At 42.8% G+C, this 16,032-nt stretch overlaps 1 protein-coding gene across 4 annotated transcripts in view; it reads left to right on the top strand.

Moving 5' to 3' along the window:
- NADK (NAD kinase) overlaps window positions 1-15,160 on the top strand; it is a 49,864-nt gene extending 34,704 nt beyond the window's left edge. For all 4 annotated transcript variants that reach the window (XM_030222203.1, XM_030222201.1, XM_030222202.1 and 1 more), the window contains 5 exons: window positions 187-326; window positions 1,230-1,329; window positions 1,831-1,988; window positions 4,024-4,106; window positions 13,216-15,160. In XM_030222203.1, coding sequence (XP_030078063.1) covers window positions 187-326; window positions 1,230-1,329; window positions 1,831-1,988; window positions 4,024-4,106; window positions 13,216-13,363 — 629 coding nt within the window. In that variant the 3' untranslated portion in view covers window positions 13,364-15,160. The remainder of the gene's footprint in view (window positions 1-186; window positions 327-1,229; window positions 1,330-1,830; window positions 1,989-4,023; window positions 4,107-13,215) is intronic.
- Window positions 15,161-16,032: the final 872 nt, after the last annotated feature.

The following is a 16,032-nucleotide window of genomic DNA, read 5'->3' as shown; positions in this document are numbered from 1 at the left end:
GACTTGCCCAGAGTCACAAGGAGCTGCCTGTGCCTGAAGTGGGAATCGAACTCAGTTCCCCAGGACCAGAGTCCACCACCCTAACCACTAGGCCACTCTTCCCTAAAGCTGCAAAATGATACTATTGTGAGTGTCTGTCTTTTCCTAGAATAATAATTTCTCTTTTGTTTTGAATTCTGACTTCAGGCAATGCTGCACTTGTCCTCCGTAGCAGACTGAAAGTAAAAGTGGTAAAGGAGCACCGAGAGAAGAAACTGGCCCTTCAGAATCACATAGAAGAAAATGGAGTCCTGGAGAAGGAGCTGTGTAAGCAAATAAAGTATCAGGTCAGTTCAAGCCCTGGATGGTATTTTGTGAAATGTGCAATCCCAGAAGCAAAACAGTGCTGGGAGGGTGTGTGTTTCCAACATGACCTGAAGCTTCCTATTTTAGGGACTATGACGCATTTTAGAGATGATTTATACACAGGTTGTGAAACTTACATTAATATAATTATAACCTATGCAGAACAGTCACCGGCTGTAAAAAGAGGAGTGATCTTCCTTTGTGTTACTAAGGCAAGGAGTCAAGTGTTTTCCTTTGTGCTTAAGCTAATTTGTTTGCCATGTACCAAATGGATTGTATATTCAAGAGAGAGTATTTATATTTCCTAGGTATTATTAGCCATCCTTAACAAGCCCCAACAAACGATAGGGACTTGTAGCTTAATCACTGAGGGCCCTTTTTACAAAGCTGCGATAAAAGTGGCCCTGCGCGGTAGCGTTGGGGTGTGGATTTGCCATGCACCGAGGCCCCTTTTTCCCACAGTGGGTTAAAGGAAATTGCCATGCAGTAAATGAATCACTTGCTGTGTGGCCATTTCCCAGGGGAGCCCTTTCCGTCGCCTATTTAGGAAGGCAGTAAGGGCTCCTGTGCTAACCCGGTGGTAACTGGGCAGCGCCCCTGGCGCTAAAAATGTAAAAGTATTTTTTTTCAGTGCCGGAAATGGCACACGTTTGGGGATAGTCAGTACCGCCGGGCTACCAGTAGTGCTGGATTGGCACACGGCAAAGCGGCCCTGAGTTACCTATAAAATGGAATGCAGGTGCAAACATTCAGTAAGAAAAATGGTGGCCAGTTGAAATGTTCTTTTTGTTTAGATCGTTCAGATTAAAGCCAGTTTGAGTCATTATTTACTTCCAAGGATTACTGAATATGGGTTACCAGTGCCACATGCTCTTCTTGTACAGGTCCTAAATGAAGTAGTCGTGGACCGAGGTCCCTCGTCGTACCTCTCCAATGTAGATGTCTTTCTGGATGGACACCTCATAACAACGGTGCAAGGAGATGGTATAAACCTTTAACTAATTGCAAAATAAGAAACTCCTGCATCATTCACCAGCCCATGAACACAGAGCTGCTGTGACCGCAAAGAGATCAATTTATATTTGTTATGGAAGAGTCAGTGTTTTGACCCCCCCCCCCCCCCCAAGTAGTACTTTTATTTCATAATCGGGGCTTTGGGGGCTGCTACGAAGCTGTGTTTAAGGATCCTCTTAACAGTGTGTTTTGAATCTGAAAACACCTATTCAACTTTTATTTTTCCCAAGGTCTTGAGAGTAGTACAGTATAGCTGAAAACAGTTTTTATCAGGGACAGGTGCTACTGTGTCAAGGGCTATAGGCAGTTTTCCAGGGGCTTTTATAGTGGTGCAATCTGTACTGTCCTTGGGTAAGGAGATTTGTGATTAACCTTCATAGGGTTTTCCCTTTTGTCCTTGCTGTTGCTTTTTTGAACCCGTCTCTTTCTGTCAATTAATATGAAGTGTGTTTGATTCCTTTTCCTTCACAGGAATAATCGTGTCTACGCCAACAGGGAGCACTGCTTATGCTGCTGCTGCAGGAGCCTCCATGATCCATCCCAATGTTCCTGCAATAATGATTACCCCCATCTGTCCCCACTCGTTATCTTTCAGACCCATTGTTGTCCCTGCTGGCGTAGAGGTCAAGGTCAGAAACCCTTTAAAAAAATGTTATATGTATATTTTGCACCCAGAAGTAAAGAAATAAAACTATTTTAAGGCGATGTTTAATATAAATATTTATTTGTATTCCAGTTGTAGTGTTGATTACAGAAATAAAGCTGCAAATATTATGCCTGTGTGGTGCTGCCATCTGAATACCTTTAATTCTCAACAAAATGGTCCCTTTTGGCAAATGTTGATCCCTAGAAGCCTTACTTGGTGTTAGAGTTCAAAATATAATTCTCAGACTGTAGAGTCTAGAATATGCACACACACACGCACGTTACATCATCTTAACACAAAGCTGGCAAATTTGTTTTATTAAACACTTTTCTTTAATAAATTTTAAACTTGTAGAAACATATATAGAGCACATTTTAAAAAAAATCAGTACAGAGAAAGCAAAACAAAATGGCCGTTGTCATAAGTACATCAGAGACATCCTCCATATCCCAAACTGAGGATAGCCTGCTCTTCCTGCTGAGTAGAGGAGCCAACTCTTTGGGTGCTGTGGGTGCTTGAGCATCCCCAGTATTGAGCAAACTCTTTGTGTCAAGGCAGGGGTAATTTCCATTGGCTTTAGCACCACCATTTCTTTTTGAAAAGTTGGTTCCTATGCTGCTCAGTCTCCCAATAAGCAGAGAGATCCAGTTTGGAAAAGAAACCAGATTTTTCTCTAATATACTGAAGGACAATAGAATAGAGGCTGGCCAAGTTTCGATTTAAGCTTCATTGCCAAAACTGGCCCATAATTCTTGTTTGGCCTTGTTTCGGTTTCCCCTGAAAATACCAGTGCATTCTCAGCTGGATCTGAAATTTGTGCTTGCTCTCCCTTGAACCTCTCTCCTTTCCCTCCTCTCCTGCATGTGCTGTTTCCAGTTTCAGAATGGCTGCCACAACCTCCAGTGACAGTTTCGTGGCATCCAGTTTGCTGACAGGACATGGGCAAGAGCAACTGGGGGATCACTTCTCTGCTTTGACAATTTACAAGACCACTGTTCAGGGGATGGGCCAGACCCCAACTGGTTTTGGTTACCCTTTAAAATAGAGACATACCCAACTACAGCAGAAGACTCAAATGAGAGAGCAGAGGGAACAAGAATCAGCTGGAGCTGTTAGATGGTTTTATTGAACACAAAGAAAATACACTAAAATTGAAGCATGAAATTGTAGGAGGGAAGAGTCCAAAAGTCAAGAGAGAGTTAGTTATTACAATCCTGATGAATTGTCCGATAAGCTTCAGCACTGCTGCTTGCGTCAGGGGCTAATGCATATTTCAGGAGCGAATCTGGTCTATTTGGACTCTTCCCTCTTCCAATTTATACTTCAATTTTAATGTATTTTCATCACATCCAATAAAGCCATCTAACATTCTCTTCTTGTTCCCTTTAAGTTACTCAAACAACTTTTTATTTGGGAATAATTTCCAGAATGTACATGGCTCACAGTAGGCTTGACTTACTGTGTCACTTCTGGATTAATAATGAGCAATGTGAGTTGCAGTAACCCATACCCATAATGTACACTAAAACGAAAATAATTAGTGTACTGCATGCAGCTAGTGGTAACCTGAGCAGGTGGTTTATGTGTTGATGTAGTAGAGCTTAGTTAGACTGGAAGGAGTAAGAGATGTGCCAAGTGAGGTGAAGGAGTGAAATTAAAGCAGCTTAGTGATATTTGTGGCACTGAGGCTCTAACCAGATATCCACTATTTTGTAAAGGGGATTTGGATATAGCTCATACCTTTCTCAGGTACAGTAGGTATTTCCATGTCCCCTGAGAACTTTAAATTTATACCCTAGGCAATGGAGGGCCAAATGATTTGTTCAAGATCACAACAGGCAGCAGTGAGATTTGAACCTGGTTTCCTTGTTTCTCAGTCCCATTAGTCTAGTCCTCTACTCTAGATTGGTCCCCTGAATGAAGTGCTGTCAGTTTGTCTTCAGCTCCCCAAATTCACTGCTACGCTCCCACTCTGCGATCTGATATGTTCCTTGTCCTGTACTTTCCTTTTCCTTCAGATCATGCTTTCACCAGATGCCAGGAATACGGCCTGGGTTTCATTTGATGGGAGGAAAAGACAAGAAGTCTGCCATGGAGACAGGTGAGAAATGTGAGGGTCAGAACCATCTCTGTCCTTCTTTATACCCAATGACTGTCATAATTATTGGACCCCTATTTGTTATACTACCCTTTAATTTGTAATTATTCTGCCAGGCAATCTTGAAAATATAGTTGATTCTGCCAGATAATTTATCAAGACAATCACTATTAGTTTAATGCTTAATTTTTCAAGTTTGGGAGATCTCTTGGCATTTTTTTAAAATTGTTTTGGCAGTTAGCTGGGTTTTTTTTTTCTTGCATTAGCACTGCATACGGTCTTGTGCCTGGAAGAGTTGCACCTGTGACTTTTTTGTCCCTGACTCCTTTGGTCAAGAAATAGATGCAGAAAGGTCACTTGGTGCATTGTTTATTCAGTTACTGGACTGTATAGTGGCAAGCAATAACTGTATCATTGTAGTAGTTCTAATGACAGCAGACCTTCCTTAGCATCCTCACTAGACCAGTCCAGAACCTGTTGGTTATGTCCATTAACCAGCGGATAGAGACAGAGAAATAGTTCTGTTTGATTTGCCCTTTAATGACACTGCAGCCTCAGGTGCTCAGTACTTGACTGTCTTCAGTGGATGCAACAAATGGATCATGTAATTCCTGACCCAGTGGGAAACTGTGTGTCAGTAAAGTAGGAAGTCCCTTCTGTGAGATTTGCCTTCCATTAAAAAAAAAAAAAAGAGAGAGAGAGTATGAGAAATTTACATTGGAGCTGGGGTGATACTCAGTGGAGTCTGAGTTCTGTCCTCCACCTCCTAATTGTCTCTGCTGCTATTTCTTTAAAGGGTGAAATATAAGGTTTGGGGGTTCCCCCCACCACCACATCTGGTGACACTTGCCTCAAAGGGGATCAGAATTCCTTGTACTGCAGCAGTTATTACCCAGAATACACTGTTACTTAAGAGTAGCAGTTGAGAGTTTGCACTCTTACTTCACCTGGAAGACTATGCTTTCTCTGGCTGTACCCAGGGGAGCACGGGGAGTATGTTGAGAGCTTAACCAGCAAGTGCATTTGCCTGGGTTGCACATTAGGCTGAAGCAGTGGACTTTGTTATGATACAACTCGCGTATGACTGGTGGCCTAGCCAAAGCACACAAACAGCGACTCAGCTGCCAGTGTCCAAGGTGGATCCTCTGATCAAGCCTCCTTTCTCAGGGTGCGCTCACCCTCACTCCTGGTCATACAGGACATCCCAAATTTGGCCCATGCTTAATTTTCAAGGCTAAAACAGACAAAAAGGTTCAAAGAAGAGTGACCAAATTGATAAAGGGGCTGGAACTCCTCCCAAATGAAAAAAGGCTAAAGAGGTTAGGGCTCTTCAGCTTGGAAAAGAGAAAGCTGAGGGGGATATGATTGAGGTCTATAAAATCCTGAGTGGTGTAGAACGGGCAGAAGTGGATCGATTTTTCACTCTTTCAAAAAGTACAAAGACCAAGGGACAGTCCATGAAATTTCATGGAAATACTTTTAAAACAAATAGGAGGAAATATTTTTTCACTCAAAGAATAGTTAAGCTCTGGAACTCGCTACTGGAGGATGTGGTAATGGCAGTTAGCGTGCCTGGGTTTAAAAAAGGTTTAGATAAGTTCCTGGAGGAAAAGTCTGTAGTTTGTTATTGATGGACATGGGGGAAGCTACTGCTTGCCCTGGGATTGGTAACGTGGAATGTTGCTACTAATTGGGTTTCTGCCAGGTACTTGTGACCTGGATTGGCCACTTTTTGAAGAAAGATACTGGGCTAGATGGACCATTGGTCTGACCCAGTATGGCTATGTTCTTATACCTTTTTTTTTTTTTTTTTTTTTTGAGGTCTGGGATCCACAGGTTTCTTGCAATGGTTGGCATTTCTTTATTTCATTCAGTTCTGCACATATACAATTCAAACTTCTTATGTTGGTACACAAGCGTCAAAATTCTTTTTGCTCCTTTGGGGAATCTCTTGTTCAGTCAGCAGCACTTATTCCTAGTTTTCTAAACATTTAGCCTTCCTCTCCTGAAACATATTTAGATCCATGAGATTGAGTCTCTTTCTGACTGATTGTTTCAGACGGTTAAGTTAGTTCAGTTCTATTTAGAAATATCAGCTATCTCCAATGTTTCCCTTAGTGCAAGTTGGTTGGATGTGAACATCTGTACACGTTTCTGCAGCCCTGTCTTCTAAGCTGGGATATATTTTTCCACATCCCCTTGATGTTATCTCAGGGGCTTTTGCAGAGTTCAGCTCACTCGGGCATGATAGTTTAATAGTGCCATTCTGGACTTGAAGTCCTTGATTTTTATATGCTGTACTATATCAATATTAATCAACTGCTGCGACTCCACAGAAGAGAGGATTCTTTTAGCACAGATTGGTTCTTGAAGTATGATGCTTTGCTCTCTTGTATGGCTTAGTACTTGTGAGTTTTTCCCCTTCAGAGACCAGGATTAGGTGTAGGAAGTCTTGTCAACCCTGCTTTGGGTTGGTGGCAATCTACCCATGTAGGGCCAGCTAGAATGTCACTAGCCTGTAAGCGTACCAGGCAGAAATAGCATTTTTTTTCCTCTTTCTACAGCCTAGTTACTATCATAACCTTGTTAGGTCTCAGACTCCTGCATAGGTAACACAGAAGTTTATCTTCTTTAAATAACAGTTTGGTCTTGTTTTTGAGACAGTTTGGATACTCCTTGGAACTTTCAGTTGTGTGTACTTCACTGCGAGACAACACTTATGTTTTGTATTCCTTCTTCACCTCTGCAGAAAAGTTGTATTTCATCTTGGAGAGACGGTGTTTTCTCTGAGTGTGTTAAAAGGCCTTATACCCTAGAACAGGGGTTCTCAACGTGGAATGTGACTAGTGGTCTAGTGGTTAGGGTGGTGGACTTTGGTCCTGGGGAACTGAGGAACTGAGTTCGATTCCCACTTCAGGCACAGGCAGCTCCTTGTGACTCTGGGCAAGTCACTTAACCCTCCATTGCCCCATGTAAGCCGCATTGAGCCTGCCATGAGTGGGAAAGCGCGGGGTACAAATGTAACAAAAGAAGAAAAGAACCCATTCCTTGGGACACACCCGACCAATCTGGATTCCAGGATACTCACAGTACATACGCATGAGAGAGATGCACAGACAGTGGAGGCAGTACATGTAAATTTATCTATGCATATTCATTGGGGATATTTTGAAAACCAGACTGACTGAGTATGTTCTGAGGACTGGGTTGAGAACCCCTGCTCTAGAGAATATTCTTGATAGAAGGTGTAGATTTGAAGAATAACTCCGTTTTTCAGAATAGCAGTTTTTGTCTATGCTTGTGGCAAAACTGGGGACTTTTGTGCAGGGCCGGTCCTAGGGTCTCTGGCGCCCCCCTGCAGACTATGAGTTGGCGCCCGCACGCCCCCCCCCCAGCATCTCCTTTCTCTCTTCTCCCACCCTGCCCCTGTCCAGCGATTCTCCTTCGCCCCCATCCCCCGCCGCCCTTGGTGCTTTAAATCTTTAATTTACCTCAGTTCCAGCAGCCGCATCATTTGAAAGCCCTGCCCCGTCTCTAGCCTTCCCTCCCTTCGTGAGTTTGTTCTGCAGTCCCCCCTCGAGGAAATGACATCAGAAGGCGGGACTACGGAACGAACTCACGAAGGGAGGGAAGGCTAGAGACGGGGCAGGGCTTTCAAAAGATGCGGCTGCTGGAACTGAGGTAAATTAAAGATTTAAAGCATCAAGGGCGGCCGGTATGGCGGCGCAGCGGCGCCCTTGAAGGCAGGCGCCCCCCTGCGGCGCTGACCCCGCTTACTGGGTTTGACCAGCCCTGCTTTTGTGCTTTGTGATGTGTATTGTTGCTTTATGACACTTTTCCCCTTTAGTGTATTTCTCTTATTTGGCCAGCAGGTGGTGTTTGTCCTCTGCATTATAGCTTTAGCAGAAGTCTGTTTTCTTTGTAGCTTACCTTCCACCCAAAGAAAAGAGGAAAACCCCTGAGGGGGAAAAGTAACCTGCAGTGACATTGGCCAAACACTTTTAAGGCGAATGTTCTGTACCCTGACTGGCCCTGAAGCCCAAGACCTAGCCCAGAATGTGCTAGAACTCAGTCTCGGTTGGGAGTGTGGAGAGAATGGACCTCTGCACTGAGACCCCGTTCAATTGCTATTAACATCTTCTTTTTCTGTTCTCCTCAGGTACTACTTAGGTAGTAAAACGTGTTCAGCTAGATTTAACACCAAATCTTTGTTATTTTACCTATTACTTACTGTTTGCTGTTTAAAAATGTTACCATTCACTATTCGACCTTTCTTTCTTTTTTTTTTTTTTTTCTTTAATAATAAACCTATTAGTGTGTTAGCTCTGTTGTCCTGGACTGATTAAGAATCCTGGCAGTTTGTGTTCTTGGTCTGTGAGTGTTTTTCTAGGAACTGTGGGGCCCCAGGATTCTGGCTGTCAGTGTCCCTAGACATCACTGGGGACATAACTTGCAGGTGGAAGACTTGCCCAGAGGCAAGCGGGACCCAGCAGGCGGGTGGAGGGTATGCCAGCAGAAGGACCCAGCAGGCGGTCCTGGGCAATGCTGGGTAGAACCCTACAGGTGGGCACAGGGTTAACCTCAGGTGGGTACTAGGGGTAGCGCTCAGGTGTATTACATGACATTGCTTTCACCTTCGTCCTCCATTCCTGCTATTTTTGTTTCTGGTACATCAGTTTTTCTCTACTGCTTCTTTTGATTAGTTGATAGTAGTTTTTACCAGAGGAAAACTCATGTACCCAGTCTTGGAAAGTTGAACCATTCCCCTAGGACTGCTAATATTCGGGAACAGAAAATAATAATTGTCAAAAGCTCACTGTAAAGAGGAAGCCGCCTTGTTGAAGTTTCTGAAACATTTATTTTGGAAGTATTTGGCTTTGTAGACAAAGTTGTGATGGGGTTCTGACTGATGTAGGTACAGAGGCCACATAGAGGGGCATAATCGAACGAAAACGTCTATCTCCATGGGTGTTTATCTCCGAGAACGGGTCTGTGAAGGGGCGGACCGAACCGTATTTTCGAAAAAAATAGACGTCCATGTTTTATTCGACAATTTGTGAGCTCGGCGTTTTTGTTTTTCAGCGATAATGGAAAATGAAAGCGCCCAGCTCAAAAACGAATAAATCCAAGGCATTTGTTCGTGGGAGGGGCCAGGATTCATAGTGCACTGGTCCCCCTCACATGCCAGGACACCAACCGGGCACCCTAGGGGGCACTTTTACAAAAACAAAAAAAAATGTAAAAGAGCTCCCAGGTGCATAGCACCCTTCCCTTGAGTGTTGATCCCCCCAAATCCCCCTCAAAACCCACTGCCCACAAGTCTACACCATTACTATAGCCCTAAGGGGTGAAGGGGGGCACCTACATGTGGGTACAGTGGGTTTGGGGGGGTTGGCCGACTAAGCATTAAGCAGCACAATTGTAACAGGTGGGGGGGGATGGGCCTGGGTCCATCTGCCTGAAGTCCACTGCACCCCCTAACAACTGCTCCAGGGACCTGCATACTGCTGCCAGGGAGGTGGGTATGACATTTGAGGGTGAAAATAAAAAGTTGTGAAACATCATTTTTTGTGGTGGGAGGGGGTTAGTGACCACTGGGGGAGTCAGGGGAGGTCATCCCCGATTCCCTTTGGGGGTAATCTGGTCATTTAGGGCACTTTTTGGGGCCTTATTCGTGAAAAAACAGGGTCCAGGAAAAGTGCCCTAAATTCTAGCTACAAACGCATACTTTTTTTCCATTATCGGCGAAAGGCGCCCATCTCTGTTCGGGTGATAACCATGCCCCAGTCCCGCCTTCACCACGCCTCCGTCAACTTTGTACGCTTCCGCGATGGAGTGCAGTTGAAAACGTCCAAGTTCGGCTTTCGATTATACCGCGTTATTCGTTTTTGTGAGATAAACGTCCATCTCCCGATTTAGGTCGGAACTTGGGCGTTTTTCTCGTTCGATTATAAGCAGGATAGTCATTTCTTCATTCACCAGACTTTATGCTCCTGTTCTGCGGACATGAGTGTTTGCTGTGTTTGTAGAAGATCATAGACTTGCAGGGATTTTGAAGTCCCACCCTTTTGGTTTTTCACCTTGCTTGTGCTCCAGTCATTTGTTGGCCCGATGGTTAGGACCAAACTGAACAGCACTGGATATACGCTTACATGTTTCTTTCTAGACTTTTTGCTGTTCTTTTTTTACATTGTATTTTTTTCTTATTTTCTTCTATCAGATATGGCGTTCCTTTCATTTTAAATTAGTTTGTAAATTGCCTAGAAGGTCATTCAAATGGGTGTCTTATCAAACTTAGTACTTTGCTATGTCCCACAGAACTGGTCTGATGAGAATGCTAAGGAAGGAGAAATTAGATCTTACCTGCTAATTTCCTTTCTTTTAGACCCACCAGACCTGTGCCGAGGCCTGCCCTAGCATTTCAACGGCTATTAAACCACTCTACTTTCTCTAATTCAATTCTTTAGCTTATATGCTTTCAAGTTTCTTTTCAGGTTCAGTTTTGCTGTGACAGTTAAACTTTACACATTGTTTAAGGACCATATTTTGGCATGAGTATATTAAGTGTGGCAGCTCAAGTGGAAGGGTGATACATGGTCCATTGCTTTGTCAGTCAAAATACTGAGTATCTAAGGCTACACTGTGCCCTTAAGGGGCAAATAACACAGAACTATTTTGTTTCTCCTTCTCCATCTGCTGGAATAGCTTACACTAAAATCCCGCCGTTGCATCCCTAACTGTTGTACTGTACCTATCTTAATGACATCCTCCACTTTCTTACCCCTTCCCCTTCTCTGTAATTACTTACTGATCACTCCTACTTCCATATACTTGATTGTTTATGCCAAATTAATGTATGCCTGTTCAGCCCTTTACTGTTGTAAGCCACGTTGGGCCTGTCTGCGGGTGGGAATATGTGGGATATAAATGCCATAAATAAATAAATAATAAATGGACATATAACCCACAGGTTCTGGACTAAAGGAAAGAAAATTAACAGGTAGAATCTAATTTTTCCATCCACCACCCTCAGTCAGTCTTTGGTATAGAATTTATTCACTAGACATCTGAGTCAAAGACAAACCTTGCTGTTAAGATGCTTTGTTTTGTGTGCATGTTATGCAGAGTGCCAGCACATCAAATTCTGAATCAGAAGCTGGCATCGAGAAACTTGTTAGTAGTTTACTCTTTGGATTTGTGTAATTCTCTCTATTGCTAATTGATGCTGCCTCCTCTTATGCTTTTTCTTTGGCTGTAATTGACGTTGTTTGCTTGCCCTTAGGTTGAAGCTAGGAATGCACAAACTTTTTTTCTGGCTGTAAAATTTGCAAGCTGTTCTTTAGAATAGCTAAATATTTATCAACATTTTCCACTACCTACATTAGGGCCCTGTTTACTAAGGTGCGTTAGTGTTTTTCGCATGCCTACAATTAGCGCATGCGCTATGTAGGCGCCTATAGGGATATTGTAGGCTCACACATGGTTAACGCATGTTTAAAATGTTAATGCGCCTATAACGCTGCTTAGTAAACAGGGCCCTTAATATTTTAGAACTTCCATTTATATCTGATAATATGCACTGCTTAGTTAAGTTGTTCAGTTACTAATAGAAATGCCTAATATTGATAGTAATCATATACTATAATTTGATTATTGTTAGTACACATGGAAGGGCATAATCGAATGCGAACGCCCATCTCCATGGGTGTTTATCTCCGAGGACGGGCCAGACTGTATTTTCGAAAAAGATGGACGTCCATCTTTTGTTTCCATAATACGGTTTGTGCCAGGCAAATGCATTGCATTTGGGCAGATTTGAGCCTGGGCGGTATCGGTTTTCAGCGATAATGGAAACCGAAGGCGCCCAGCTCAAAAACGAACAAATCCAAGGCATTTGGTCGTGGGAGGGGCCAGGATTCGTAGTGCCCTGGTCCCCCTCCCATGCCAGGACACCAACCGGGCACCCTAGGGGGCACTTGTAACAATTAAAAAAAAATTAAAATACCTCCCAAGTCCATAGCTCCCTTACCTTGGGTGCTAAGCCCCCCAAATCCCCCTCCCCCCCCCAAAACCCACTCCCCAGAACTCTACACCATTAACATAGCACTTATGGCTGAAGGGGGGCACCTAGATGTGGGTACAGTGGGTTTTGGGGGCGGTTTGGAGGGCTCCCATTGACCAGAACAAGTGTTAATAGGTGGGGGGGATGGGTCTGGGTCCACCTGCCTGAAGTCCACTGCACCCACTAACAACTGCTCCAGGGACCTGCATACTGCTGTGATGGAGCTGAGTATGACATTTGAGGCTGGCATACAGGCTGGCAAAAAAAAGTTTTTAAAGTTCTTTTTTTTTTTTTGGTGGTAGGGAGTTAGTGACCACTGGGGGAGTCAGGGGAGGTCATCCCCGATTCCCTCCGGTGGTCATCTGGGCAGTTGGGGCACTTTTTGGGGACTTGTTCGTGAAAAAAAAGGTCCAGAAAAAGTGACCCAAATTCTCGCTTCTAGCGCCCTTCTTTTTTCGATTATCGGCCGAGTGCACCCATTTCTCCTTGGCCGATAAACACGCCCCAGTCCCGCCTTCACCACGCCTCCGACATGCCCCCGTCAACTTTGTCCGTTTCTGCGACAGACTGCAGTTGGAGGTGCCCAAAATCGGCTTTCGATTATACCGATTTGGGCGCCCATGAGAGAAAGGCGCCCATCTCCCGATTTGGGTCGAAATATGGGCGTCTTTCTCGTTCGAAAATAAGCTGGATGGTATAAAGAATAATTAAAGGCTCATCCGAGCAACATGCAAGAAAAACTACATCTAACATTACAAAGATGTAAAAGTATCTAAGATAGAGAAACTTTAAATGTGTCTTATGTTTTGAAGGCTGTCCTCTTGGTCTCTGTATCTTAGCACCATGGACATCACAGGAGCTTAGATTTCGAAATGTTCTGTAGTTGAGATAGTGGAAGCTGTCAGCCTATACAGTGCTTATGTTATTGATCAGGTTGCTTCATGGTGTCGGTATTCACTTTAACTTGTCTCTGATTTGCCATGTAAATATATAGAACTCACGTGTTCTGATGCCCCTTTCCCTAATTCTGCTCTGCTTTTTCATTTGCAGTATTAGCATTACTACCTCATGTTACCCTGTTCCTTCCATCTGTTTCCGGGACCCTATCAATGACTGGTTTGACAGCCTAGCTGAGTGTTTACACTGGAATGTTCGAAAGAAGCAAAACCATTTCACCGTTGAGGATGGAGAATTTTAAGAAACGTTTCAGCACTTTGCAGAGAACAGTGTACTGAAAGCTGCAGTATCCCTTTTAAGAATGCAGTGGGTTGGGGGGTTTTTGTTTTTTTTTTTCAACCCTGAAGCTACTGGGAATAGACCAATATATTTAAAATGTTAAGTCTTGCACTGTGCATCACATCAAACGGGTCCTGAAGGCATAAGATTTGTTCTTGCCTTTGTTGCAATCCATTCATTTTAGCTATACTTAAACGGTGAGTTCTTACTCCTTTTTTGCTATGCATTTATTGTGAAAATATATGTACGTGGAGGAAAACTGGTTGTAATTGTTCAGCTTCCACTTTTCTGTAACAGCTGAAACCCAATGAAACCACCTGCGGTGAAGTGAAAAGCACAGAGTAGCACAGCGTCTGATGGGTTAAAAATTCTAAATGTTTTCTGCCAAAGAAGGTCTGTCGACAGTACATTTTTTGGGTTTTGTTTTTCGTATTTTGTCTTTGAGGATAAGGATTGTATATTTTCTCACATATGCAAAGCAAAAGGAAAAGTCTCCCCTTAACTTGTACATCTTATATTTTGTGTTTCATAACCAATATTATAGTGCAATAATATTATGAGAGATGTGCAAAATCCTGATAAAGAATAACTCTTACCAGGGGATTAGAGAGTATAGTATCAGCTTCTTTTAGAAAAAGGTGACTTTTCTTCAGCAGAGAGGACATTTCCATGTCACCCTCAGCTTTCTTGTGTCGCTTTGAGTGAAGAAGAGAGACCCAAAGAATCTGCATTTCCAAGCAATAACCTACATACATAATATACTTGATTCCAGCATTTTTAGCAGCAGCAGGCAGCATTTAAAAGTTTGGCTTGATGGTGTCCAGTGGCACTGTGTTAGAAAGATCATATAACCAACGAACGTTTTCCGATAAATCTCTGCACGCACTAGGAGTAGTAGATAAATGAATGCAGAGGCTTCAGCTGTCACACTATTTTGTCATTCTTTTTATTAAGGATACTGCTTTTTACAAAATCAAACCACACAAGTTTGGATGCTAACGTTTTTGAAAGTTATTTGGACACACTGCTTTGCCCTTGCTTTTGTGCTAAAGCCTTTTTGGGTGGGGGGCAAACATATAGAATTAAGTCCATGAAACCTGCCGTAGACATGAGTGAGGGCAGAAAACTCACAAACGTTAATTAGGGCAGTGGTGCTGTGGTTTTAAGTATCTTTATAGGTAATTTACATGCCAGCTCACAGTGATGTAGATACAGCCAGAAGTAGCACCTACATGTAGCACATCTCTCTGGACATGGCACCTAATTGCCTTCTCACACGGTATTCTGCAGCTAGGAAGGGATACTGCATTGGAGGGTTGATCAGAAACCAGACATTCCCTGTACAGTAGCATTTTTGCCTCTTCAAGGCATTTTAACTCTTGTATATGTTTTTTTTTTTTTTTTTTTAAGTTCATTTTAAACATTTTGTATTATACTGAATGCACATTCACTAAAGTAACTAGTCTGAAAAGATACTTTTGCACTAAGAACACTTTTTAAAAAAAAAAAATTACAATTGGACCCAACTAAAGTATGTTTACATCCACGTTTCCTATGGTGCCCTGTTGGAATCCTCCCCCGTGGTGAGAGCAGGTTGACCTCTGCTATATCTTCTGACAGTGCTGTACAATCTGCAGAAGACCCGGCAGTCAGTCTTCGTCTGTCTACAAGTGCGACCGCATCAGTTTTTTCAACATGAACTCGTTTAACAGTTAATGGAAATTTGTTTTAGCTTTCTTACTACCTATATCTGTCTTTTAATAAAAAGAGTTTAAAAACCTCTGTTTGTACACTGGCCTACCAGCTTGAACCATGCTAGTGTTTTAATCTAGGTTTACCTGGCAGTACAGGTGAGGAACCTAAATGTGCCTAATTAAACTCTTGAGTAAAAGCTGGAATGCTTGGCATTCTGTAGCTAATATTGCTTGTGTCTTTCTCTCAAAGAGGGAAGCCAACAGTTTTGAAGCAAATTAGTTTGACCACTCACAAGATGACGACATACTAGCTTACAGCTTGTGGGAATATAAGAAACCTGCTTCCAGGAGTTACGGCCTGATTTTGCTTATGCATAGTTTTCTGAAGTAGACCAGCTTAGCCCACAAGGTAACAGTGGCATGTCCTTGACTGATGCAGTCTTCTCCATATTGTCAAAACCAATTGATTACAGCACATTGTTTGCCCATTGCTGTGTTTAAAGCAGTTACCACCTGTTTTTTCAATAAGCTTATTTTAATGTCATCAAAATTAGAGAATATTGAAGCTGTCGGTTCCATTCATGATAAAGATGGTGCAACACATGGTAATCAGGGTATATTAGTGAGCTATGTATCTATCTCCTGTCCCTTCCTTCACCTTTGGTTGTCACGTTGTTAGACTGTGTTACTTTCCTTTGTTTCTGATTTACATTAATAGTCTGAATTTAGCAGGGGCAGCAGACTGAAAGTTTTGCACAAGGCTAGTTTGAATTTCCGAAATAAAATAATCCACGTTTAGAAAACTTGTATGTTTTTTGAAAATGTGCTCTTAATCCTGCCTTATCTGTTGTGTCTAATAGAAATACCAGTGATGGAATCTGCCCCTGTGTACATGATTGGGTGACTTTACACTTTATATTTTTATTTTACAATAGTA

The sequence above is a fragment of the Microcaecilia unicolor genome, chromosome 13 (genome assembly GCF_901765095.1).
Source record: "Microcaecilia unicolor chromosome 13, aMicUni1.1, whole genome shotgun sequence".
Lineage (NCBI taxonomy): Eukaryota > Metazoa > Chordata > Amphibia > Gymnophiona > Siphonopidae > Microcaecilia > Microcaecilia unicolor.
The sequence above is the reverse complement of the archived record's forward strand: the minus strand, read 5'-3'. Positions and strand labels throughout refer to the sequence as shown.